The sequence below is a fragment of the Furipterus horrens genome, unplaced genomic scaffold (genome assembly GCF_987537825.1).
Source record: "Furipterus horrens unplaced genomic scaffold, mFurHor1.1.pri manual_scaffold_8, whole genome shotgun sequence".
In the NCBI taxonomy this organism is placed as follows: Eukaryota; Metazoa; Chordata; class Mammalia; order Chiroptera; family Furipteridae; genus Furipterus; species Furipterus horrens.
In genome coordinates, this window is record NW_028327178.1 from 35860049 (window position 1) to 35885520 (window position 25472).

Genomic DNA, 25472 nt, shown 5'->3' on the forward strand with positions numbered 1-25472 from the left:
ATGATTTAGATGTGTTTGAATTTAGAGCTACCATTTTATTATTTGTTTTTTGTTTCTTCCCTCTGTTTTTTATTTGTTTCCCTTTGCCTACTTGTTTGGGGTTATTTAAACTTTCAGTATTTCATTTTTATGTTCCTATTATTTTTACTATGTCTTTTAATATAGTTTTTCAAAAAAGTTTATTGGTGGCTCTAGAGATTACAATATATATACTTTAAACTTCAGTCTACTTGGAATCGATAGTTTACCACATCAAGTAGAATATAGACACTTTACCCATATATGTGTCCTTTTACTCTTACTCTCCACACTTCGTTACAGTTTTTTGATATGTTAAATACACATACATTGAAAATTCCTGACAATGTTATAATTCTCTTTCAATTAAGCATTTTTAAAAACTCAAAAACAGACAAATAGTCTATAATACCATTCTGTTGCTGTCTTTTCACTGATATTTAGAGTTCTTCTTTGGTATTATTACACTTTATTCTGAAGAACTTTAAGCAATTCTTCTAGAGCAGGTTGGCCAGCAACATTCTATTCATGCTCCGTCATCTGAGAATGTCTTTATTTCACCTCCATTCTGCAGGAATTTTTCACTAATATAAAATTCTGGGTTGGTTGACAGTTCTTTTCTTCTAGGATTTAAAAAATATTTTGCTTCTTCCTTCTCGTCTCCATGGTTTCTGACAGGAAATCTACAGTCATTTGAATTATTGTTTCTGTTGAAAAAGTGTCCTTTTCTAAGGCTACTCTCAAATTTTTTTCTATGTCTGTATTTTCTGAAATTGATTATGATGAGAATGAGCCAGATTTTCTTTGTGATTACCCTGTTTGGGGGTTTACTGAGCTGGAATCTTTAGATTTATTGCTTCCTCTAAATTAGGGTATAGCAGACTTTAGTCATTACTTTTTCAAAAATATTTTAGCATTTCACGCTTTATCTTCTGAGACTTCAATAAACCAAATGTCAAATCTATGATTATTGTCCCACTGACCTCTGAGGCTCTGTTTTGTTTTTAATCTATTTTTCTCTCTGATTTTCAGATTAGATAAATTCTATGTATCCATCCATGTTTTATCTTTCCTGAAACCCAACCCAACCAGTGAGCATTTGATTTTGGTTGTCATTTTCAGTAATAAAATTTCCATTTTAGAACTTTCTATTTTCTAATTCTATTTCTTTGCTGGGACTTGCTATTTTTCCAATCATTTCCAGAGTGTTTTCTTTCTTGGGACTTTCTATTTTTTCCAGTCATTTCAAGAGGATTTTAAATTGCTTCTTGAAGCATTTTTATAGTAGCTACTTAAAGTGTTTGTCAAATAACTCTAACATTTATGTCATCTTGGGGTTAGCATCTGTTGTTGTTTGTTCCCATGAGAGTTGAGATGTTCCTGGTTTTTCATGCCAAGTTATTTTGGATCATATCCTGAATATTTTGAATATTATGTTATAAGACTTTGGATCTTCTTTAAACCCTTGGAGGATATACATATTTTTGTTTTAGCATGCAAAACAAGTCAGTTAGGTATAGGCTACAAATTCCAAACTGATTTCTGTGGTCTATCACTCCTATGTCTGTTTTCAAAACGTTTGCAATGCTCTTTGGATTTGTCCCAAACCTGTGCCATTTAGTAGTCAGTTTAGGACTTGGCGGTGGTATTGTTTTAGGTCAGTTCTTAAAAGCCTTTGATATACTGATTAGAATCAGATCTACATGTGACAAATGTGTAGTTCGAGAGTAGGCCTAAGAGTTTAAAAATGATAATGTGGTTGCTTTCCTGATTTCTTCCCTTTCTGAAGTCTTCCCAGTAATTCCTGATTCCCTGGGTTCCTCTTTATGGTCCTCCAGCCAGAAGACTGGAGCTTCAGTTATTACGCTTTGCTGCACACTTCTAGGACCATGCCCATGTCTAGGGCAGGCAGCAGAAAGAATGGGAGTGGGGGACAGGAGGTGGGAGAGGTGAAGGGATGATAACCTCACCAACAGTTCGGTGGTATTTTGAATTCTTATCTTCCCCAATTTGCCCACTGTTTACTTTTCAAAGCTCTCAAATAGCTATCCTAACCATTCTGTCCACGTTTTACAGCTGCATTCAGTGAGAGAGACAATGTGGAGTGATTGAATTCTGTCTTCACTCAAACTCTTACATGCCTGTTTAACCAGATTTCTAACAGGTTTCAGCTAAATTATATTCTAGCTAGATTTTGTTTAATAAAACCTAGGCCTGCTTGCTCACCTATACTAGCAACACACATCTTGCTCCTAACAGGCTTGGCATATTCTTTTTTGAGAGAACCCTCACTCATTCCTTTACGGCTAGTGACAAAGCCTGCATTACACTTATCACAGTCTCTCCGATATCAAATAGAGGTCCCATAAAATTGAAGTCACTGCCCTAAAGCACAACAGAGCAATAGTAGTTAAAGATTATTTTATTCCTGATGTTTAGTACTTGTCTTTGTTCATTTTTAACTATGATAGACTGACCTGAATTAATCAAGACCCAAAACACATTAAAAGATCACTTTAAAGATCACACAAACTCTCAGAGTTTAGTAAAGTTCAATAAAGGTACTTCCTTGATGCAAAATACAGTTTTCAAGAACAAAATATACTGAAAAAAAAATTAAATTAATGAAAACACAAACCAAAAGCATGGGCAGAATCTGAGGAGCTAGATGAAGACTAAGCCAAAAGTCATATAGCCAAATCTCAACAGATACAGAGACATAGGTAAGAAGAGGGACTAAGTTAACTAAAGAACTATGACACTCACAGTATGGGAAATCCAAAAATGTTTCTTTTCCATATTTAAGGAAAGCAAGATATAAAACATGCAGGCACTGAAAGTACAAAAGACAACAGCAGAGCTGTCTTTCACAGTAAATAATCCAAAAAGATGATGGTGTCATTTCAGTCTGATTTTGTTACTAACTTTCAGGAAGTGATAATAAGGTAAAAAGGAAAGGAAAGAGCTGAGTGGTACGTTAACATCTCCTCCAAGGATTATGTGTGCTGTCCAACAATAAATACTTTTTCAGTAGCAATGAAAAACAGCCAAAGCTACCAACAGGAATGTTTGAAAGAATCTAAATGAGAGTAATAAAGTACACTACTAGGTTTTGAATTTAGCATACAAGGACTTAAGAATGATGTCCTGCTTGGATTTCAAAATTAAAGTTAAGTGTACATAGAGATAACAGTGAAAACCTACCTCCAAAAAATAAGACTTATTTTTAATAATGAAAATTTAAATAATTTTTAGCTATGCTTTGGAAGAATTAACTAAAATAAAGTATCAACAATGCTTATAATCACTTCTGAATTACTATAATTTACCAGGGAAAGCAAGGTTAAATGCAAAAATATTATACTACAGAACAAAACAACACCATACCAAAGCCTGTTAACAGATGAGTTTTAAATCAAAGAAACCAAAAAATCAAGTTATCAAAAAAATCACCCCCTCCTCAAAATTTAAGGGTACAAAAATAGAAACATACATCCTTTTCAACCTCTTAAAGACAATTATTAAGCAGGCATACGACCAAATCAAATAGTATGAGGTCTGATTACTTTATTCTCCCAACCACTAAGGCTAGTTCTTATGGTATCAGGACACTGTCGAGGGACAACTGAGATTCTTGGACTTTGAAATGTACACTCTGATGCTTTCCTAGTAGCTTTTCTAACCTATCCTTGTCTTTCAGGAAAATAGCATTTTCCACATAATATGCTGTGCTGTATTCATATTAGATTACAGAACTTTTCCCCCCCAGTTCTCACCATTATATTTTTCTTCTCCTCAATCTTCTTCCCAGTCCTTTGGAATGAAAAATACCTAACATATCCATGGTCAATCTCAAGCTGACATTTAAGAACTCAATGGAATCTAACGTAAATGTTTCTTTTTTTTTAAAAAATAAATTTATTTATTTGTTTATGTATTTATTTTTAGAGAGAGGGGAAAGGAGAAAGAGAGGGAGAGAAACATCACTGTGTGGTTGCCTCTCACTCGCGCCCCCAACTGGGGACCTGATGTGCAACCTAGTCATGTGCCCTGACTGGGAATCGAACCAGCGACACTTGGCTCGCAGGCCGACGCTCAATCCACTGAGCCACAGCAGCCAGGCCATAAATCTTTCTTTAGTTAATGTTTGTAGGCTACTTTTTTTTTTTTTTTTTTTTTTTTTAAAGAATCACTTTATTTTTATCCTCTCCAGAGTACACACTTATTGATTTTAGAGAGAGAGGAAGGGAGGGAGAGAGGAGAGAAACATGATTGGTCGCCTCTTGTACATGCCCCAACCAGGGACTGAACCTGCAATCTAGGTACCTGTCCTGGGAATTGAACCCATGGCCCTTTCATTTACACGATGATGCTCCAACCAACTCAGTCACACCAGCCAGGGGTGGTTTGCATCTTATACCTCACCTTTTTTGAATTATAACAACTGTGAAACACAAGCAGAGCATATATTATTACATTCTTTTTAAAATACAAGATAACTGAGGTAAGTTCAAAGAAATTTAGTTTCCTCAAAGTGATTCTAGATAATGGCAGGCTGAGTCAAGAATCCAAAACTCCTGATTTCCAGTTTAATGATATTTTAAAAATAATATGAACCTCTTCTACCAAGAGGGTAACATGTCTCTCAAGACACACAGATCCTGTACTTCAAAATTAAAGATGCAGGTAACCTCATGAAGCTCTAGATAAAATATTACCTTTTCTATATTAAGGTATACTAACCAAGAGATACAACCAATAAAAATCTCATGAAAATATCTATTTTAAAAACAAAACCCAGTGTAGCTTTCCTGGTTCCAAAAGAGCACCTACTGAAATAGTAATTGGTAGTAACTGAACTATGCCAGCTCAAGATGCCAGCTCTCAGCTTCCCAAATTACAGTATTTTGTTTAAGTTTCTATGACCATTTAGTCAATGGAATATTAACAGCAATAGATTTTAAAGGCTCCCTTTTCAATGGTTCTAAATGTGATCTCCAGAACAGCAGCAGCAACAGCAGAATCACTTGGAAATTCGTTGAAAATGCAAATTCTCAGGCCTCCCCTAGACTATTATCCCATAAACCCTGGGGGCAGAGCCCAGCAATCTGTGTTTGTAACAAGCCCTCCAGATCACTCTCACGCATACCAGTTTGAGAACCATTATCCTAGAGGAGCAATGCTTTGGAACATCTGCATCTATTTCTTGCCATGTATACAAATTCTTTATAACTAGTCTCTTTAAGAATGTCTTCTTCATACTGAATTAATTTGATTGCTAGAAAGTACTTTTAATGACAAATTTCATTTTGCCCTCTCCAACATTTCATGAGTTTTGGCTCATGCAGCACTAGCATAAAGTTTAAATATAAATTGCTCTAATAGTTAGCATTAAATACGTTTCATTGACTCTGTATCTTTTAAAATTTTGTTCTAAGAATATCTCTTGTCTTTTTCATATCTAAATAATATATTTTTCTAATCAGTAATGAGCCTGTTTTTTTTTTCTTGCACAATAATGTTTTATGGAGAATTACATTAAGGATTTTTATATCCTATATTTTCTATAAACAAAAATCCTAAATGCTTCAGGGTGTTTTCTAATCTGTTCTGCATTTTAATCGTTCAGTACTTATTCTTTTGTCCAGTTTCTACAGGTTGCACTGTGAAGCTAAATGTGTCAGCAGGTACATGTCTTGCATTCCTTTTTCTTCCTTCTATTGTCTGGTAACAAATGAAATTGGGTATGGTAGGAACTGTTAAAAAGAAAGTAAATGAATTCTTTGTCTTACTCTTCACAGATGCACTCAACTTCCAACTCCCAAAGGAGAAAGAAGATACTCAAAAGGAAATAAAGTTTGCAATATATATAACAAATGTGTAAGGAATCTGGATGTTTGAACTCCAAGGTCAGATAGCTTGCTCTGCAGAATTCTGGATGATGTGCTAAGAAAGGAAAACATTGAGGGCTAAATGGCAATCTAGGACAAAGCACACATTTCAGACAAGTCTGCAGCTGCATTTAACAAAGATGTGCCTGCTTGTTTGAAATTAGAATTGAGCAACTAGTAATCTATTTAAAACCTTTCTCAAATAAAGGATGAAATGGAAGAATGTCAGTACTTACATTTTAGGAAAGGTATCTAGGAAAATTTTTAAAAAATCAAATTTTAAAGTATCAGCATTTAAAATATAAAGTTATAATAGAAAGAACACATATAATACTTTTTCAGGCAAAAACAGAAAAAGGGAAAAAGCCCCAAAGTTGAAACTAAAATGTCTGAATTACAGGACTATCCACAGACATTTTAGCCAAACAACAATAAGGTTTTCAAAGAGACAGATAACCTGTCAGGTCAATGAGAACAGTATGCAGCAGGAGCTACTGTGCTGAAATGAGACTGTGCTGGAGGAAAACCCAAAGGCAGGCTATTTTTTTCTAAGTGCCAAATGAGAATGACAAAATTGGAAAAAAGTCAATAAAAAGAATTTTAAAAATTATTAAGGCATGTTATAAAAACTAGCCCAATTGAACAGTCTGTCCTTATATCCAAAATGCAAAGAAGAAATGAATACCCTCTAAAACTCTTAGAGAGAAGAAAACCCACAGGGGAAATATGATCAAGATCATAACTCTAGTCCTTAACATGGATTATAAAATTATGTATGAAGGGGATTCAAGTTGTGACTTAGTATTTACATGACAAATATCGTTGCTGAAACATTTCCTAGCAACAATAAAGTCTATAGTTTCTCTAAACAATTCTTCAGAGTTCTGCTTTCATAAAATACTGTCATTAATTACCTATCACCAGCATCGTAGATAGGTAGGAAAAGGAAAGCGAAGCAGTTCTAAATCAAGAATCTATAAGGAATCCATGCTGATTTTCACAAATGAACAAAGAAAACTTCCTCCAAAAATCACAACTAAAGCTTTTTACTTTATACAAGTGTGATAACAATGAGCATATCCCAAATGATAACCTTATAAATTATCATACAAGAGAAGAATTCAACTCTATATTAAGATAGGGTCAGTGATTTTTTCCAACTAAACAAAATATAGTGTCCCTATATGTTTGATTCTAAATTAGAACCCCTTAGAATATTAAAGTTATTAAGAGCTCTAGGCGTCAGGGGATGACAAAATAAGGATATTTTATTTTTATCAAACATTTGCAACTAACATAGAGAGACTCTTCTTGGAACGGGGCTAATGCATTTGATTCTTCTTTTAATCAATTGGATACAAGATAGGAAGCAACTAAAAAACTTTCAAAATATTTTGTAAAGAAATTACGTTGAGCCCATTTAATCTTGCTAGGAAAAAGAAATAAGTGGAGGTGCAAGGGAGAGTGAAAAACAGGTTTGGTATCACCTGCTTTCATTGAGAGGTATTGTTTTTTTCACACTTACTCGTGAAATTATTTTCTTAAAAACTGCTGTCCACCTATTCATCCCTAAGGGAATAATTATACACAATATTAAAAGAAAACAAACAAACAAAACCAATCCATGTAAACCTGAAGGAAAAATTAATCTAAGATTCAGATATTTATGGAGGAGGAACAGACAGGGTAAGCTCTTTAATGACAAAAGGGTAAGTTTTATGATATACAGTTTCCATAAAGGGATACAATTAGAAGAAAGTGCATAAGCATCTATTAGTCCTTAATTAAAACAAAGAGCGATACCCATGACTTGGAGCAATAATAGTAGCCCATCCCTAAGTAATCTATCATCAAGCCAAGCTTGCTTATGAAGGATTGTAAGTACAGTTTTCTTTTTCTTTTTTTCAGATAATATTTTTAGATAGACTTTCAACTGGAAAGAAATTAGTATGAGAAATGTTTTGCTGTTGAAATTAAATGTTCTGGTTTCAATATTTTTAATGTTCTCCCTTTCCAGGTCTCCCCACCCCAGTCCAGAAACCCTGCCATCCAGAGCTCATGTATTTTCCTTCTCCATGTTAGTGAAAGCATATCACATTGACTGTAAGATTCTTACTATATTTCCATTTGTTTTGCCTCAACTCCTACATTAATCCAAACAATAAGGGCCTTTAAAACATTCATAAATAACCTGCTGCTGCTGGCACCTAGAAGCTGAGTGCAGCAATGTTAAGCAAGAACAAATTTCATAGTTCAAGAGGCACAGTTAAGGAAAAAGGTTGCTCAGGAAATTTAGCACAAAGATCCTTAAAAATTGCATGAAATCAGTCGAGTAACTATAGAAACCAATTTCTTCAGCTCCATGTCACACGTCTCACACCTCAATTGTCTTTATTATTGTCTGCTGTCAGATCCTTAATCAGAAATGTGAACAGGCTTGATGATTTATTCAGCAGGGAAAGGAATCTGTAGGTCAAGTGAAAAATTTCACACACACCCATACACACACCACATCTTCAACCTTGGGTACTTTCATTTCCTTCTGTTCTCAGCAGCTCTGGGGGCAACTCCAGTGAGATCCAATATTAAGGCTCAATTAAAATAAGCTCCAATTAGTGGAGCTTTTTTCTCTGGGGCTAGAAAAGTCAGGAAATGGATATTGGGAAATGTAAAAAGTCAGCTACTGAGAGGAGGCTGCAGACATAAATGAACTTATTTGTTGATTTCTACAGTTGCTATGCAGAGGCCTCTGGGAGTAAAAGCTTAACCAGTCTAAGCTATAAACTAAAACCCCTGCAGCTAAACATGAACTGTGTGAAACAAGGGCTCCATTCCAGAACAGAAAACTGCTGGGCCCAGAAAATTAAAAGCCAGAGGCATTTTCCATTTAAAACTAAATCCCAGTACCGCCTCCCAGCCAAAGAATTATAAGCAGTATCAGATTTACAAAACGAACAATTACCCTGGAAAAATGTAGCCTATTGTACAGTCCCAGATGCTAAATCTCAGAAGTTTCTTTCTTTTTTCCCCCTTAATCTCACATTATATTCCTCCAAGTGCGCTGCTGTAGTTTACAAAGAGCCATTTCTAGACAGGCCTAAGCCTTGAAAATAAATTTTAAAAAGAGAGCACATCACTCATTGACCTCATTTGAAGTAGTGCCCTTGCCTTCAGCAGTTCCTGTCCTTCCCCAAGGCTCCTGCAAATGGTATGCAACAGCAAAATAAACCCTGACCTAATTGCCAGGAGAGGGCTGCCAGCCTCCCCTCAAACACAAAGACAAACATGGTAACTTGCAAGTCCTACCTCTTTGGCTTTCTGCTTTAATCTCAGCTGTTCTGGATCTTCTTTATTGGAACGACTCTATCAAAGGAAAAGAAATTTTAATAGAAATTACTAGCATCTAAACACTACAGTTGCCATTAAATATTTAATAAATGACAATCTTCTCTTGTGATTGAAACCCTTAGCTGCAGGGGAAAACGCCTCCATCTAGTCCCCTGCAGCCCCCGCTCTGACCACCCTCCCTCTCATCATCTGGGCCGGCTGCAGTTCTAGCCCGGAGGAAGCTTATCCTGAAAATGACGCTAACAATGTCAGTCAGGTCCAGTTGAGGCATGACGTTGTTCCTGTTGGAACACTACAAATTAAAAACCAATGGCACAGATGAAGGAAAGAAAAGAAGGATAACTGTTGGCTTGAATGAATGAAAACAATAAACACTGGCTAAACCTTAGGTGAACCCATTTTGGAAAAAAAACATGGTGTTTCAAGGACTGTTAAATCAAGAACCTGACGAGCTTTGAACCAAATCTCTCTCTTTTAAAGTGCAATTAAAAAAAAAGTAAGTAGAAAATACATCCCAGTGTTTTCATTAGAGTATCTTATTATCTTTGGGTCCTCTAATAAATGATTATTGAATGTCAATTTCCACACTGACTCAGTTTAACGTTCTAAAAAAGAACAATCTTACAGATTTGCTAATGCTATGATAACACAAAGGGTAAAGAACTTTATTTCTGACACATGAACATGTGTCCACTAACAAACATGCTTGGGATAGGTATATCCTTCTCATTCTAAGAAACCTATCTAACTCCTTATAAATCTGAATATTTGTTCTATAAAATGCAGCATCAGCTAATTAAAGAAAGCTAAAAGTATTTTCCTAATTTACTAAATTTACCTGAAAGATTTACTGGCTTATCAGTACTTTTGTTAACAGAAAATACAAGAAAGAAACTGCTTAGATTTAAGAGTGCCGTCTAATTTTAAACACCTTAGCTAAATACCTACCTAAGATTCTACCGAAAACTAGTAATTTTTCTTCATTTTCTCCCCAAACTACTAAACAACTTAACTTCAGCTCAAATGAAGGCAAACTCCTTTGTTATTCCACCTACAATGTTATGAGAATGGGTACATATATATGTAGTTATATAAAAATATGTGTATGTGTGTGTGTGTGTATAATTTTTGCCATAGTATAAAATAGGTATATTTGGCTATCAAGTCTTTGTCAACCAATATTAATTGATTATCCATAGTACAAATTCTGCTCTCTGTCCCACTGTTCTTGGCCTTGAAGATACAGAAATGAAATAACAAGACGAAGTCCCTGTTTTCAAGTAATTTACACTTTAAGAAAAGAAAAAACAATTTTATAAAAGGTAAACACACATGTAATATGTAAAACAGTTAGGAGGGGGAAAACAAAATACAAATAATAACTGACAGTGGTAAGAGCTACAAAGAAAATAAAATGTGATAGAAAGAAAGAGGGGTGGGGGAAGCACTTCTTTAGCAGGATGGAAGGGAAGACATATCTGAGGAGTTGACATTTAAGTAGAGATCTGAATGGCAAGAAGGAGGCAGCCATGCAAAGATCTGGGGGAAGAACACTCCAAACAAAAGGCACAGTAATTGCCAAAACTTAAAATGGGAACAATCTTGGAATACTTGAGGAAAGAAAGCAAGTCTGTGTCATTGGAACACAGAGAAAAGTTGAGGGAGATAAGGTTGGAGAGCATGTGTTACCTGGTAGGCCATGATAAGGAGTTGGGGTTTAATTTTAATTATAACAACAAGCTACTAGAGGGTTTGGAGCACAGGAGGGAGATGCCACTGACATGACACTTTAAAAGATCACTCTGCTATGTAGAGGGTACATGATAGGCATCCAAGACTGGAGGCACAGATATGCAGAGCAATTAAGAGACTGTTCTAAAACAAATGTTGCAAATGTAAGCCTAGGAAAAAGATGAGGGCAGCTTGGGCTAATGTCATAGAGAAGATGACGGTAAGTGATTAGATTCTAAATATATTTTGGATGTACAGCCAACCAGATTTATTGATGGATTGGCTATGGGAGTATGAAGTAAAAGGAGGAGCCGAGGATGACATCTAGGATCCTGTCCTAAGCTACTGGGAGGATAATTCCAACTCTGTGAGTGGTTAAAGACCACCACAGCAGATTTAGAGAAAGGGAACTCAATGTTCAGTTTTAGTTGCCTAACCAGTAGTCTAATATTCTAAGGTGGGTAGAGAACCACAAGCAGTGTGACTAGAACAGACTCAGTGAAAAAGGGGTGATATAAAGCAAACTCTAGAGAGGGAGAGGGTGCCAGATCATGCAAGGCCTTTGCAAATTTGGTAAGAAGTTTGGGTTTTATTTTAGTGCAAGAGGAAGCAATAGAGACACACATGACTTGTTATGAAACATTAATCTGAAACTAGTATAAAAATGTATTTAAAAAAGGAGGTCAGTTAGAAAACATTATAAAAGTCCATGTGAAAGATGACTTAGACTAGAGTGGTGACAATGGTGATGGAGAGAAGATGGATACATTTAAGAAATAGAATAGACTAGATGTGAAGAGAGAAAGAAAGAGTTAAAGATGACTCCTAGGGTTTTTTTGGCTTGAACTAGGTGAATAATGGTGTCATTTACTGAGTTAAGAAAACCTGTAAGAGTAAAAAGTATTTTGATTGGGAGGGTAATTGAGAGTTCTTTTGGATACATTAAATTTTGGATGCCTATTGGCCAACTAAGGGGAGATTTCAAATAGGCAGTTAGCTATATGAATCCAGAGTTCCAGAATGCAGACTGAGTTGGAAATATAAATTTATGAGGGAATGCAGACAGACAATAAGGCCTAGAACTGAATCCTGAAACACTCCAATATTTAGAAGTCTGGTAGAGGAGAAAAAAAACCAAGAGAGAGTGAGAAGAAGTATAATATATTATATCCAACAATAACTAAACAAGTGTTTAATAATTTGTGACCTTGTTTATAGCACAGTAAGTAGAAATAAAATACCAATAAACCACTTCATTACACTGGCTGTGTACTTGTTTATAATACTTGAGCACTCAGGGAAGAGCATCCTCCTCTCCGAGCTACCATTCCCATTGCAGGAGGGGTCAGCAAGGGGACTGAGACTTGGGGAGAGCAGGAAGCTGCACAGTGACAAGGCTGAGGTGCCCCACATCCTTGTGGGAGATTAGGGCACATGAAGGTATAGACCAGTGGCCGGGAATGCAGGGTGATGAGGGAGACTCACCAAGGCATGGGCTGGTGGAAATGGAAGCCAACTGTATGGACAATGACATGAGGGCAATGGTCACAGGAGTAGCAGACAAGAGGAGTCAGCTAGCATGACTATTTGGGAGATTAGTTACCTGATCAAATCACTAAATTGAGGACATTAAGTAAATATATCAAGGAGCCTGAGAGCCAAGTTTCTGACTATGGAGAAAGTATTTGTAAACAAAGAAAAGTCAAGTCTAAAAAGAACCCTAAGATGTTGATTGGAGTTGGAGGTATCCATGCAAACTCAGTTTTATAATCTATACACACAAATAAAGAAATACAGATGTATAATTGTATATATACACACTTGTGTACATAGCTAATACTATACATGTACTTTCTAGATCTGTCCATTGAGAGGGCCTACAAGTAATGATACCCCATCAACAATGAGTATACAGTACACTCTAAGTGGTTTCTGGATATCATCCTTAACTATAAATATGAAGGATTCCCTTGGAGAAATGGCTGACTCCAGGGCTGGGAAGGAAGAGTAAAAGCTGAGCCTGGAATAACTTGTGCCAGAAAGTAAGGGCATGTTCACTGAATGATAGAAACATGACTAATGGACAGGATTGCCAGATGGAAGAGTCTCCCACTCAGGAGAAATTTGAACATCAAAATAAATAATGATAATAATGGATTATAATCTGTTGAATCAAAGACATCCATGAGCCCATACTGATATACATGAATGCATGTATGAATAAGAGAAAAAGGAAATCTTTTCCATTATAGTAGAGTGCTAATAAGTATGAAAGAGATGATGAATCACCACGCTATTATTATATGAAATGTCAAAGGGACTTAAGAAGAAGATCAAAAGTATCAACATTAAAATGACAACAGTCCCAACTATCAACAACTGAATCTAAAAAAAAAAAAAAATTCCAACTAAGAAAACCAGAACAGGATAGGTATGGGGATCATTCGGAGGGTTATTACCTGGGCAGGGGAAGGAAGAGAAATGGGGAAATGGGGAAATGGTGCAGGGATTAAGAAGCATAATTGGTAAATACAAACTAGACAGGAGGAAGTTAAGAATAATATAGCAAAGGGTGAAGCCAAAGAACATATATGCATGACCCATGGATATGAACTAAGGGGGGTGGGATTGCTGGAGGGAAGGGGGGGTACTGGGCAGAGGGGAACAAAGGGGAAAAAATTGAAACTACTGTAACAACATAATCAATAAAATATACTTTAAGTAAAAAAAGAGAAAGGAAAAAAAAAAAAGGAGAGATGATGAGAATAAAGAACCAGTGCTTGACAAGCATCATAGAGGTAGCTGATTCAGGCAGAAATAACCTCTGAATGCTAAAGTTGATATGCAGAGGTGTGATGAGGAATGGGACATATGGGTACATATAATCTTGGAATACCTTCCTATGAAAAACTCACTAATTTCAAAGGGGAAAATGGCAAACTTAAAATGGAGAGAACTGATAGTCATCCACACAACCAGGTGATCCAGGTTGCCTTTGATATGATCAGCTGAGAAGAATGTAGCACCATTTCTATCTATTCCTGCCCAGAATACATAATCTGAATCATGTCATGAGGAAATATCAGACAAACCCAGGCTGAGAGCCAGCCTACAGAAGGTAAGGTCTATACACTTGAAACTTGTTAAAGAAACAAAAGAAAAAGAAAGACTGAGAAAATCTGCCTAAGGAGTCTGAAGAGATAAGGTAACTGAGTGTAATACATATTTCTGTCTGGAAAAATGGGCCATGAAGAGAAAAGAGAGTTGAGATAGCTAGTAAAATTTGAATGGGGTCTGTGGATTAGATGGTAGTGTTATATTGTTCACATCGTGACTTGGAAGGTTACATAAAAGAATGTCCTTGTTTTCACAAATATATACTGTAGTGTTTAGGAGCAATGGGACATCGTATCTCAAGCTTCCTTTCAAAAGGCTCAGAAAAAGAATAGAGACAACCGTTGCCCAAGATTGTGAATATACAAAAAAAAAAAAAAAAAAGCCCTCTGACCTGAACAGAAAGTGAAAGACTGACGTGTGTGTGTGTGTGTGTGTGTGTTTATGTCTAGAAAGAATAGAGATGAAGTAAATGCAGTAAAATGTTAAAAATGAGGACTCTGGGTAAAGGAAGTGAGAGTTCTTTGTATAGTTCTGGCAACTTTTCTTGACATAATTTCAAAGTAAATAGTTTCTATAAAGTGATTCACATGTGATTAGGAACAAATACTCTAAAAGGGGTGGCTGCCAAGAACATTAGAAATTAAAATTAAGGTGTTTAAAACAGAAAATAAAACTAGTGCCCAAATTACGCACAAAGACCCTAGACCTGCAAAGAAATGTGGAACAATAAAATGCAAACTGTAATGGAATTAGCTTTCACTCCATCTGGCACTAAGAGTCCAGGAAAACATTTAAATAAGGGAGAAAGGAAATAAATAATAACTTCACCTGTTCTCTCTTTTACTCTCTCTAATCCATTCCTGGAATCCTATATTTTGTTCCATATAATCCTAATTACTCTTAATTTACTCATACTCTGCCTGTTTACTTTCTAAACTTTCCTCTCTCAACTTCAACTTGGCACATATCAATCATATTGCTAAAAACAGCATGAAAATTGTATAAAACATTTTTTGGGGGGGAGGGGTAGTATGATGCTAGGCATACAGAAATTGAGAATGAGTAAACAAAAGGTCTCATTAAACTAAATTAACTGAAAGCCACTGTACCATATCGTCCTGGGTGTGAGAGATTTTATTAGGAACTTTATTTAAGATATCCTTCAGAGAAATCTAAAAGCCTACTAAAACCAAGACGATCAATTAATAATAACACCAGTTCTGACCTCCTTGACAGACCAGGTTCATACATAAAATAGGTAAGTCCTTACCTTGGCTGCTTTAAATAACATTTCTCTTTCTTCTAAATCCCTTCTCTGCTTCTCCAGTTGATCCAACTGTTCAAGAAATTTGAGCTGTGACCTGGTATCACTAGACAGGATGTAATTTTCACTTGTCTGGAAAAACAAAAGTCTTATGATGATCCCAGGCAACACATTCTACATTAGGTATTGTTACAAATCAGTTAAAGGCAGTAACACCAACATACATAGGAAGCTAAATTTTCAGGAAGTAATCTCTTTATTTCTGTTAAACAAATATAACAACAAAAAAACTGTAATCACCCTTAAAATTTGAGAAATGATTAAGCATTTAAATTGGGAAGAGCTTTCCTAGTAAGCCTCATGGGGAAGGGGTGGAGGATTAAGCCAAGCAGATACTAAAATAGCAAGTAGAAAGTAAACAGAGTGTAGCATTAGCTATAATCTAAATCTTTTTAGATTATATGATTAATTAAATCTTAGGTCTCTGAAGGGAAAAAAACAAACACGAAACAATCGCTTCACTGAAAAATACACCAAAGATGAAAGTCAATCACCCTTGTTTCCATTGTTGAATTGGTCTGACCTTGTCAAGTGAATACAACTTCCATCAAAATACGTAACAGCATAAGATAAAATGGCAAACATTAAGATCCCAAACCCTGTTTTGAAGTTTCCCTTACTTAAGCTATGACCTTGGGCAGAACTACAGTCAAAGAAATTAAGTATACAATTTATAAATGAGAGCCGTAAGTACAATTATTTGTCTTAATTATTCCATAAAATGATAAAATTTACATTGTTTCATTTATTCTAATATTCTAGAGTATAAAACAGCGCTTTCCAATCTAAATACTTTATTTTCTTCATCTGCTACAACAACCTACCCCTTACTCTCTAACACATATATGAGTGTGTGTACGCTTGCAGGAGGTGCAGTTGAGGGCAATTTTCCCAATCAATATTTAAGACATCCTACCATCTTCTGACCTCAGTAATTCAGACATCCAAGCTATAGGAGAGGGAGTTAGGGAAACTGTATAACTGGAAAACAGAATGTTTTTAAACACTTGGTCCAACAGTCGGTGCCTGGCTTGTATATCATGGGTACAGCACTCCTCCTGTCTTTGTTTTATCCCATGCTTATGGCTGATTCAATTAACTGGGACTGAGAGATTTCATCTGTCCAAGATTCTTTTTAAATTAAATTTTTATTGCTGGCATTTAACTAGATCAGAAGAGTATTACACAGTATAACGAATAAGGATGTATTATTAGTGCTACTGATTTTACTTCATGTATAATACAAGAAGAATTTTTAAATGCTTTTAAAGTTAAATAATACAAGATAGAATATGGAATACATTATAGGCCAACCACAGAGATATAAAGATAATAACCAGCAGTTATTATGTTTATCATCTTTACCATTTCTGTGTTCATATATATTGGAGACAGTTTACTGACAATTTAATTTTAAAAAGAAAACAAACACTAAATCAAAAAGGGACACACACTTTCTAAACTTGAACCCAATTTCATCCCCATGCTAAGAATCCTCTCTCTCTCTCCCAACTTGGATACAGCCACCTCTGGCTTAATGTATGCAATCTTCCCTCACTCTTCCACATACAGAACAAATGAATGTATACCCTACTCCTACTGAGTCCCCAACCTTATTTAAACAACAGTAACCCCTCCCCCACTCTTATCATGTTCCCTTCTGTCTCCCCAGCTGGCCTAACTGAAGTCTTCATGTGCCACAGAGCAATGAAAATATGAGGACCTAGAATGAATGATAACACCATCAAATGAATCCTATCTACAGAAAGCACTACAGCCCCTTTCAATTGGAAAACACTGAAGCTTCTTCTCCACAGCCAATGACACGCAAAAGCCTAGTTTTTCTTCAGTGGGAAACCACCTGGCAGAACGATCAAAAGCTTTGTCCACATGTCACTTTCTATTTCTTTACTGAAATCTCAGTTTATGAACTGTGACTAATTAGAGAACTATATTTAACGAGGTAAAAGATTATCAAAAGTAGATAGATATCAAATAGAAAAAAAAAGGTGAGATTTTGCTTTTAATAAAAATGACTCATTTTGTGAAATTTATGGAGTAAAATTTCCCACACTGTAGATAAAAAGAAATCCTGTCAGGAATGACCTGAAATATAAGGACAGGGCCAAATCTATGACACAAAGATTATTACAATCAGAGTCTACAAAGTAAGCATGATTTTGAAGTAGATCCCAATCTAACTAAATGATTATTGCTTCTGTTTAAAGAAGTATGATAAAAAACACAGGAGACTTCTGGCCAAGATGGAGGCCTAGACTGACACGCTCCCTCTCCCTCCACAACTAAGAAGGAATACAACTACCGCAAAACCAGCAATAACCAGAAGTTACAGAAAATAAATGGAAGCCCAACATATGAAGTTATAAAGAAGTGGTGCTCATCCAGACAGGTCGGACGGGCGAAGCCGGGGAGGAGAGGTCAGACTGTGCTGTCCGCAGCAGCAGCAGTAATGGCAGCAGGACAGCGGTAAGCACAGACACCCGTATTTAAGGGGAGGCGAGAAGCGCCTACGGAGCACCCCCGGCTGCAGACCAGACCTGTCAGCTTGCAATTCCAAAGCCGGGGAAGGCAGATCTCCATTGCCTTGGACTGTGAGGCCCGGTGGGGGTGGGGACAGACGGAGGAGGAGGCTTCCGGTCTCTAAGCGAAGAGTGAACGGCAGGAATCCATCTTGGACCCCCACCCCCGCAGAAAATGCCCAGTTGTGACGAGTGCACAGGGCTCCACCACCTATAGCGTAGGGGTGTGACAGCCCTGCCCAGGAAGCAAAGGTAAACACAAAACTGTTCAAGATGGCACAGATCATGATAGAGATCCCAGTGATGCAGCTGACCAGACAGCAAATTTCTAATCTAACGAAGCAGCAGATAGGAAATCTTTCTGAGGCACAGTTCAGAGCTTTGCTTATAAAAGTGCTTACAGATCTAACAGCAGATCTTAAACAAGACAGGGAAGGAATGAAGGCTAGTCCTGCTGAAATGAATAAAAACACCTACGAAACTAGTAGTGAGGGCAAGAAAACAAAGGATCAAATCAACAAATAGGAACATAGGGAAGGAACAAACAGTCAACCAGTGCAGAAAGAAGAAACAAGAAGTGAGGAAAATGAAGAGAGGCTCAGAAACTTATCGGACAGCTATAAGCAGGCCAACATCAGAATCACAGGGCTGCCAGAAGGTTAAGAAGAACTAGAAATCGAAAAATTGTGTGAAAAAATAATGAAGCATGAAGCAGAACTTCCCTAACTTGGGGAATGAAATAGACTTACAGGTCCAGGAAGCACAGAGAATTCCAAAACAATTGGACCCAGAGAGAACCACACCAAGACACATTATAATCAAAATGTCAAAAATTAAGGATAAAGAATCTTAAAAGCAGCAAGAGAGAAGAAGAGAATTACATACAAAGGCGTCCCAATAAGACTGCCAGCTGATTTCTCAAAAGAAATTCTGCAGGCAAGAAGGGACTGGCAAGAAATATTCAAAGTAATGAAAATCAAAAACCTACAACCAGGATTACTCTATCCAGGGAAGCTGTCATTCAGAATAGAAGGGAAGAGAAAGTGCTTCCAGGACAAAGTAAAACTGAAGGAGTTCATCGGATCCAAACCACTGTTATATGAGATGTTAAAGGGACTGGTTTAGGAGAAGGAGGATCAAAACTATGAACATTAAAATGAAAACTGTATCACAACAACCAACAACAGAAGCTAGGGAACCAAAACAAAGGCAAACTAAGTAGGCAACGAGAGTGTGAAAAGAATTATAGGTATGGGGAACATTATGGGGGGAGGTTATCAGGATGGGGGGGAAAGGAGGGAGATGGTGTAGGAATTAAGAAGCATAGAAGGGAGTGGAGTAGATAGGAAGATGTTGAGAAGAACTATATGCACAACCAATTGGCATGGACTCCGGGGGGGGGGGGGTGACAACTTGAGGGAGGTATGTCACTGGGTGGAGAAATTGGGACAACTGTAACAGCATAATCAATAAAGCATATTTAAAAAAATTAAAAAAAAGAAGTATGATAATGTAGTTACCTTTCTATATGTACAAATTCAGACAGTGGCATTAGCTATATTAAGGAATGAATGTGGGGAAAGAAATGAGAAGGGAAAAATCAATCAGGATAGGCTGTGTACACGAAAGAAGTTTAAAGAGGTATTAGCTTTAAGCTAAGCCATTCAAGGAGGTTCCAGATGAGGCAGATTCTGTCCATTTTGCGAGGGGTAATTAAATCCTTGGAACATTAAGCTACTGACATCCAAATTCTATCTGAAGGCTATACACAATAGAGTTTTGGATACCACTCAGAAGAGTAAACTCTACCTGGAAAAGTTCCATGCCATACTAAACTGTACACATTACATTCTGTATGGTAACTGCCCATTGTAATAGAAAGTACACTATGTATCTCTGAAACAACAGCGTGATTGAGGCAGGAATAGGGAGAATCCAAGTTTGAATAATTATAAGATTCTTTAAAAAGTTACAGTAAAAAGCCAAAAAGGAGGACTAAGTCCCTCACATCCCCAAATTGAAGGTAAATTGTTATCAATTAAAACTAGAATATTATAAATTTAGGATGTTAATTGTAATCCATAAAGTAACCACTAAGAAAATATATAAAAATATATACACAAAAGGAAATGAGAAGTACACAATAAATAGATCAACTAAAAAAAAAGAAGGCAATAACAGAGGAAATAAGAGATTAAAAAAAACCCTATAAGGTGTACAGAAAAATAGTTAAATAGCAGTTCTTCCTTATGGTAAGTACTTTAAATATAAATGGATTAAACTCCCTAAAATCAAAAGGAGACACTGCCAGAATGGATAAAAAATATAATCCAACTATATGCTTTCTATAGGAGATTCACTTTAGATGAAAGCACATAAGTAGGTTGAAAGTGAAAAATGGAAAAAGATATTTCATGTAGGTAATAACCAAAAGGAAGCAGGCAAAATAGCCTTTAAGTCAAAAACAGTTAAGAGAGATAACAAGAACATTACATAGTGGCAAAGAGTCAATTCATCAAGAAGATATACACATTAGAGCCCCCAAATATATGAAGCAAAATTGACAGAACTAAGAAGAGAAATAAACAATTTTATAATAATAGCTGAAGTCTTCAATATCTCACTTTCAATAATGAAGAGAATATCTAGAAATAAGATCAGTAAGGAAATGGAGGACTTAACACTATAAAATAAATAGATCTAGCAGACATATATGAACACTTGATCCATGAATAGGATAATATACATTCCTCTCAAGTGTCCATGGAACATTCTCTAAGACAAACCATAAGTTAGACCACAAAACAAGACTCAATAAATTAAAAATTATTAAATCATACAAAGAATCTTCTCTGAGCACAATAAAATGAAGCTAGAAATCAACAAAAGAGGAAAAACTGGAAATTTCACAAATATGTGGAAATTAAACAACATACTCTAAAACAGCAATTTTTAACTTTTTTAAATCTCATGGCACTCCTAATTACTAAAATTCTGTGGCACACCAAAAAATATATTAATTTATTTCCCAATAATTTTGATTCATTCACACCAGACAGCTATTGTTGTGTTGGCTGTTGTCATTTTTTATTTGACAATCTAAGGGAGAAGAGGTCAGTGCCCCTGACTACAGTCAGGTATTGCATGCTTTAAAATTCTGGCGGCCCACCAGTGTGCCTGCTGCAGCACACCAGTTGAATATTGCTGCTCCAACACAACCACCAAATCAAAGAAATCCCAAGGGAAATTAGAAAACACAGACGAATGAAAACAAACACACAATGTGTCAAAACTTACAAATACAGTAAAATCATTGCTCAGAGAGAAGTTTACAGTAGTAAATGCCTACGTTTAAAAAAGAAAATCCCCAATCATTAACTTACTTTCACACCTTAAGGAACTAAAATCAAAATTAAAGTGGAATCATTATGGACCTTACAGATATAAAACAGATTATAAGAGAATACAGTGAATAACTGTAGACCAGCAAATGAGATAACTTAGAAGAAACAGAGAAATTCTAGAAATATACACAAAGAAATACTGATACTGGTTGTTTTTAAAACCTTTTTCTTCCAATGACCACATATTTTTAAGTCAGTCCAGCAAATTCTCACAAAGATTTATACAAGTGAGGACCACAGCAACATACAAATAGCCCTTCTAAGGTTCTATATGACACAGAAAGGAGAGAGAATAGAATGACCCCTCCAGGGAACTACCGGTGATATGGTAGCTGATACTGCCCTGGATTCCATTTAACTTGAGGCTAGGACATCATCACAATGACCATTCTTGCTAACTCAAAACCTCAGGAGGTTACCCACACACCATGTTGTACAAAATCTGGCTATAAACATTCCTTGATATAGAGGGGAACGGTTTATCTTTTCTCTTTCTGATCCCTCATCACCTCTCCTCCAAAACATAATTCAAATAAATCAAGTGCTTTCATCTTGATGATGGCAAGTGATTTGATTCACACCATTAGATATAGACAGACTATTCTTGTATTTAATTTTTTTATAAAAGCAGTCACTAACAATAATGAGTGGCACCACTTTAGCATTTACTGCAATTATTTAACTTATTAAAAGGAACAGGAGTGTTAGCAGAGTACAGATCACTGAAGAGAACAGAACTATCCTATATTCCATACTAACATATCCTCCTTCCCAATCAAAAGCTTTAGGAAGAGAAGCCTCGGGCATAACAGATGCATATTTCAATTTAAACTGACATAGACGCTTTGGATACCATTTTAAGCTCTATTTTAATTTTATTTGTCATGTAAGCTTATCTAAATAAAGCAAATTAGGAATGAGACTGATTTTTCTAGCAACATGAAATATGTCTCAACCATTTCTCTAAAAATATACTTAGAATATTAATCCATACTTAAAAAACTATACTCAACATGAAAAAGAAGAGAAAGAGTCTGTATTTCTCTAATGATTTCCTTTACCTTGTAAGTTGTCATTCGATGCTGAGCAATTGTTGTCAATTTTTCTAGAAGGCCTCGTAATCGTTCCTGTGTTGCATGGGAGATCAAGTTCACAGCATCAGAGTTAAGTTCCATAATGTCATGCTTTTTACCTGTGGAAGCAGAGAAAATCCATTACGTGTTTTAGTGGAGGCTGATAATTGAAATAATTAGCACAGCAGGTATTCTGTTCCCCCTGGAAGTCATACCCATTATGAATAAAGGTTTGGAGATTATGATTTTCCTGGTAAAGTCACAACTTCAAAGATCTAAGACATTATATTAATAAAACCTAGCCTGAAGCCTCAGAAAATACAGACATTGTTTTACTTAGCCTCTAGAATCCTTCTCCTTGCAAGGTCATTTATAGGACAAAGTTAATAAGAACACAAATCAAACCTAGCGTTCAGGGAGAAAAATGGTAACTGCAGAAATCAGTGCGATATTCTGTTAATTTTAGTAATTAAAAAAATAGAAAACTATATTTATTCCTATTTGACATTGTTAACAGTTTATGACATTTCAATGAATTCAGATTGTGAGTCTCTCTTAATGTCCTGTCTATAGACATACCCATACTCCTTTTGTCTATTACCAATCATGCTTATGCTCAGATAAATTGATCTGGTAATTAACTTACAAGCAGAAATGGGTTCAAAGCCTCATCCTTTCACCCATCCATTTGAATAACTTCTCTTTCACTGTATCTCCTTCCATAAATAAACTAAATTTTTATTTTTCCTTTTGCTAACTAGGAAGAAACTTTTAGGACAACAATATGGACCACATAGCTAAAGGCAGAAGCTCATTTCTAAATCAACCTTATCACTATTTAAATAGTAATTGTCCAGCTTAGTGAAACCACCTATATCAATAGAGACCTAAATGTAAAGATATAGGCAATTAGGTAGTCCAATTTAAATGAGCTTTTAATAGTGTTGTTGTGTTCATTTTAAACAAGGCATATACACAGAAAATTTTAAGATACCACTGTTTGATTTTGCACTCTATCTGAAATATATTCATCAAAGTATGAATGAATGTAACCAAAAATAAATTTTAATTAAAAGCCAATAAGTCTTACATACATTCTTTACCTTATTCTATAATAAATGTTAAACTTTAATTCAAAATGAGGACTACAGTAAACCAGACAGGAAGAAGGTATAAAATTATCCAGCTTCTCCTAAGCCAAACCTTCAAAAAGTAGTTCATTACTTTTCAGCAAAACTGAACTCATTACCAATTTTAGATTCAAGAGAGGAAAACACAAAAAACTACTGTCAAATCTACTTTACTAAAACCATCAGCATAAATAAATAGTGGGGGCCTTCCACAGAAGAGAGAATATAATTTCAAAACAATCCAATGATTAAAATTACAATTAAACATAGGGTAGATAGGGAATAACATGCCAGTTTAGGCTTAAATTAAGACAGTGAAGATTTTAAAATATTTTGTTTTGAAGGGAAACTTTGAAAATAATTTTACATGTATTTATAAAACAGATAATTTATCCTATGCAAAAGATCATATTTTTAAAATATTAGAAATAAACAAGGCTGGGATTTGCAAACTATTCCAGGGCTTAGTAAACAAGGAAATGTTTTAATATCTTCTCTAAACCTATAAGAAAATGACAAAGTTACAAAGTGAATATTGTAAGAAAAATTCCCACTTTTAAATAAAACACTTTAATAAAGTCAAAACTGATTAAGGAGATATATTTGGTGCTTGCAAGATTGCCATGTGATTTTACAGAAAGTCTGTGCAATTTAATTTAGGCAATTACAAAGAAGAGAAAATACTGGTATGTTTACTTTTCTAAGATGTTTAAGCAGAAAAATCTTCTTCCAAAAAATTTTTGGGGTAAATATTATCATTTCAGTTATTAAGGAGTGGTCTTAGTTTCTAACTGTCCTGTAAAAATAGAATTTTACTATAAATGGAAAACATGTCTGGAAATACATAACTCCATCCACTCTACAGTCCTTTTTTTAAAGTTTAGATAATTCATAAGTAAGAAGTTTTGCAATTTCTTGTCATATTAAAAGAGAAGTTTGTGTTTCATCAAGAACTGAAAAGTATAAGAGGCAACTGATTGATGTTTCTCACATTGCTGTTTCTCTCTCTCTTTCCCCCTTTCTTTCTCTCTAAAATCAATAAACATATCCTGGGGTGAGGATTAAGGAAGATAAATAACAAATAATAAAATAAAATACTTCTTTCTATAACACCCATGAAATCTTGATATTTCCCGAGTCTCATGTAAGCCTCAAGAGTTTCAGGAAGACCAACCAAGACTATTTCTTGATAATATTTTCTCTGGAACAGGCAGTCCTATGAGGTCAATAATCATAAATTGGCACTTACCAATGTCTAAAATTCTCTTTTGTAGAGGTCCTGTGAAAAGAAATGGTTCATCTTTACATGATTGAACGAGTGTACCAACCAATTCAGAATTTGTTGCTAAGATGCAGGCATTTTCTTCAGTGAGATTGACCCCTGCCATGGAAGTCACATCATTGAGGTCATCTTCATCTCTAATAGAAAAAAAGATACAGCTTTTTGGTAGGGGTGGTGGTCGTAGTGGTGTTCATGTGTATGAGTGATTTAAGAGAGCAAAGAATTATAGATCTCTCCTTATAGCAAGAGATATGATTTTACTCATTCATCCAAGCAAGAGAAGAAATAAAGAAGGTCTGCTATCTTTCCCTGTAAGCCTTCTAAATTAATTGGTACTTCTAACCACTGTGTACATTTAATATCAGAAAAATAAATCAGAGGCAACTTTTTCTTCTAGTGCAGTGGTCTCCAACCTTTATGGCACCAGGGACCGGTTTCGTGGAAGACAATTTTTCCATAGACCATGGTGGGGGTAGAGAGGGAGACAGGAGGCAGAGCTCAGGCAGTAATGCTACCACATCCAAGGACAGGGAGCAGGGAGGTCGGGGACCCCTATTCTAGTTCCCATCTATCACTCTCTTGATTTAATACACGGCGTAGACCGAGAGGAATTT

General features: G+C 35.7%; 1 protein-coding gene and 1 long non-coding RNA gene across 2 annotated transcripts in view; one reads left to right on the top strand and one right to left on the bottom strand.

Moving 5' to 3' along the window:
- The window catches only part of LOC150002727 (uncharacterized), a 68200-nt gene extending 50817 nt beyond the window's left edge, over nucleotides 1–17383 (top strand). Inside the window, exon 3 of the long non-coding RNA XR_016512725.1 lies at nucleotides 17102–17383. This is a non-coding gene — a long non-coding RNA (uncharacterized LOC150002727). The remainder of the gene's footprint in view (nucleotides 1–17101) is intronic.
- TAF4B (TATA-box binding protein associated factor 4b) overlaps nucleotides 1–25472 on the bottom strand; it is a 136256-nt gene that overhangs the window by 36963 nt on the left and 73821 nt on the right. Inside the window, exons 10-13 of the mRNA XM_090285690.1 lie at nucleotides 24826–24995; nucleotides 22435–22565; nucleotides 15376–15501; nucleotides 9216–9272 (exon numbers count right to left, since the gene is read on the bottom strand). Of these exons, the coding sequence (XP_090141816.1) occupies nucleotides 9216–9272; nucleotides 15376–15501; nucleotides 22435–22565; nucleotides 24826–24995 (484 nt within the window). The remainder of the gene's footprint in view (nucleotides 1–9215; nucleotides 9273–15375; nucleotides 15502–22434; nucleotides 22566–24825; nucleotides 24996–25472) is intronic.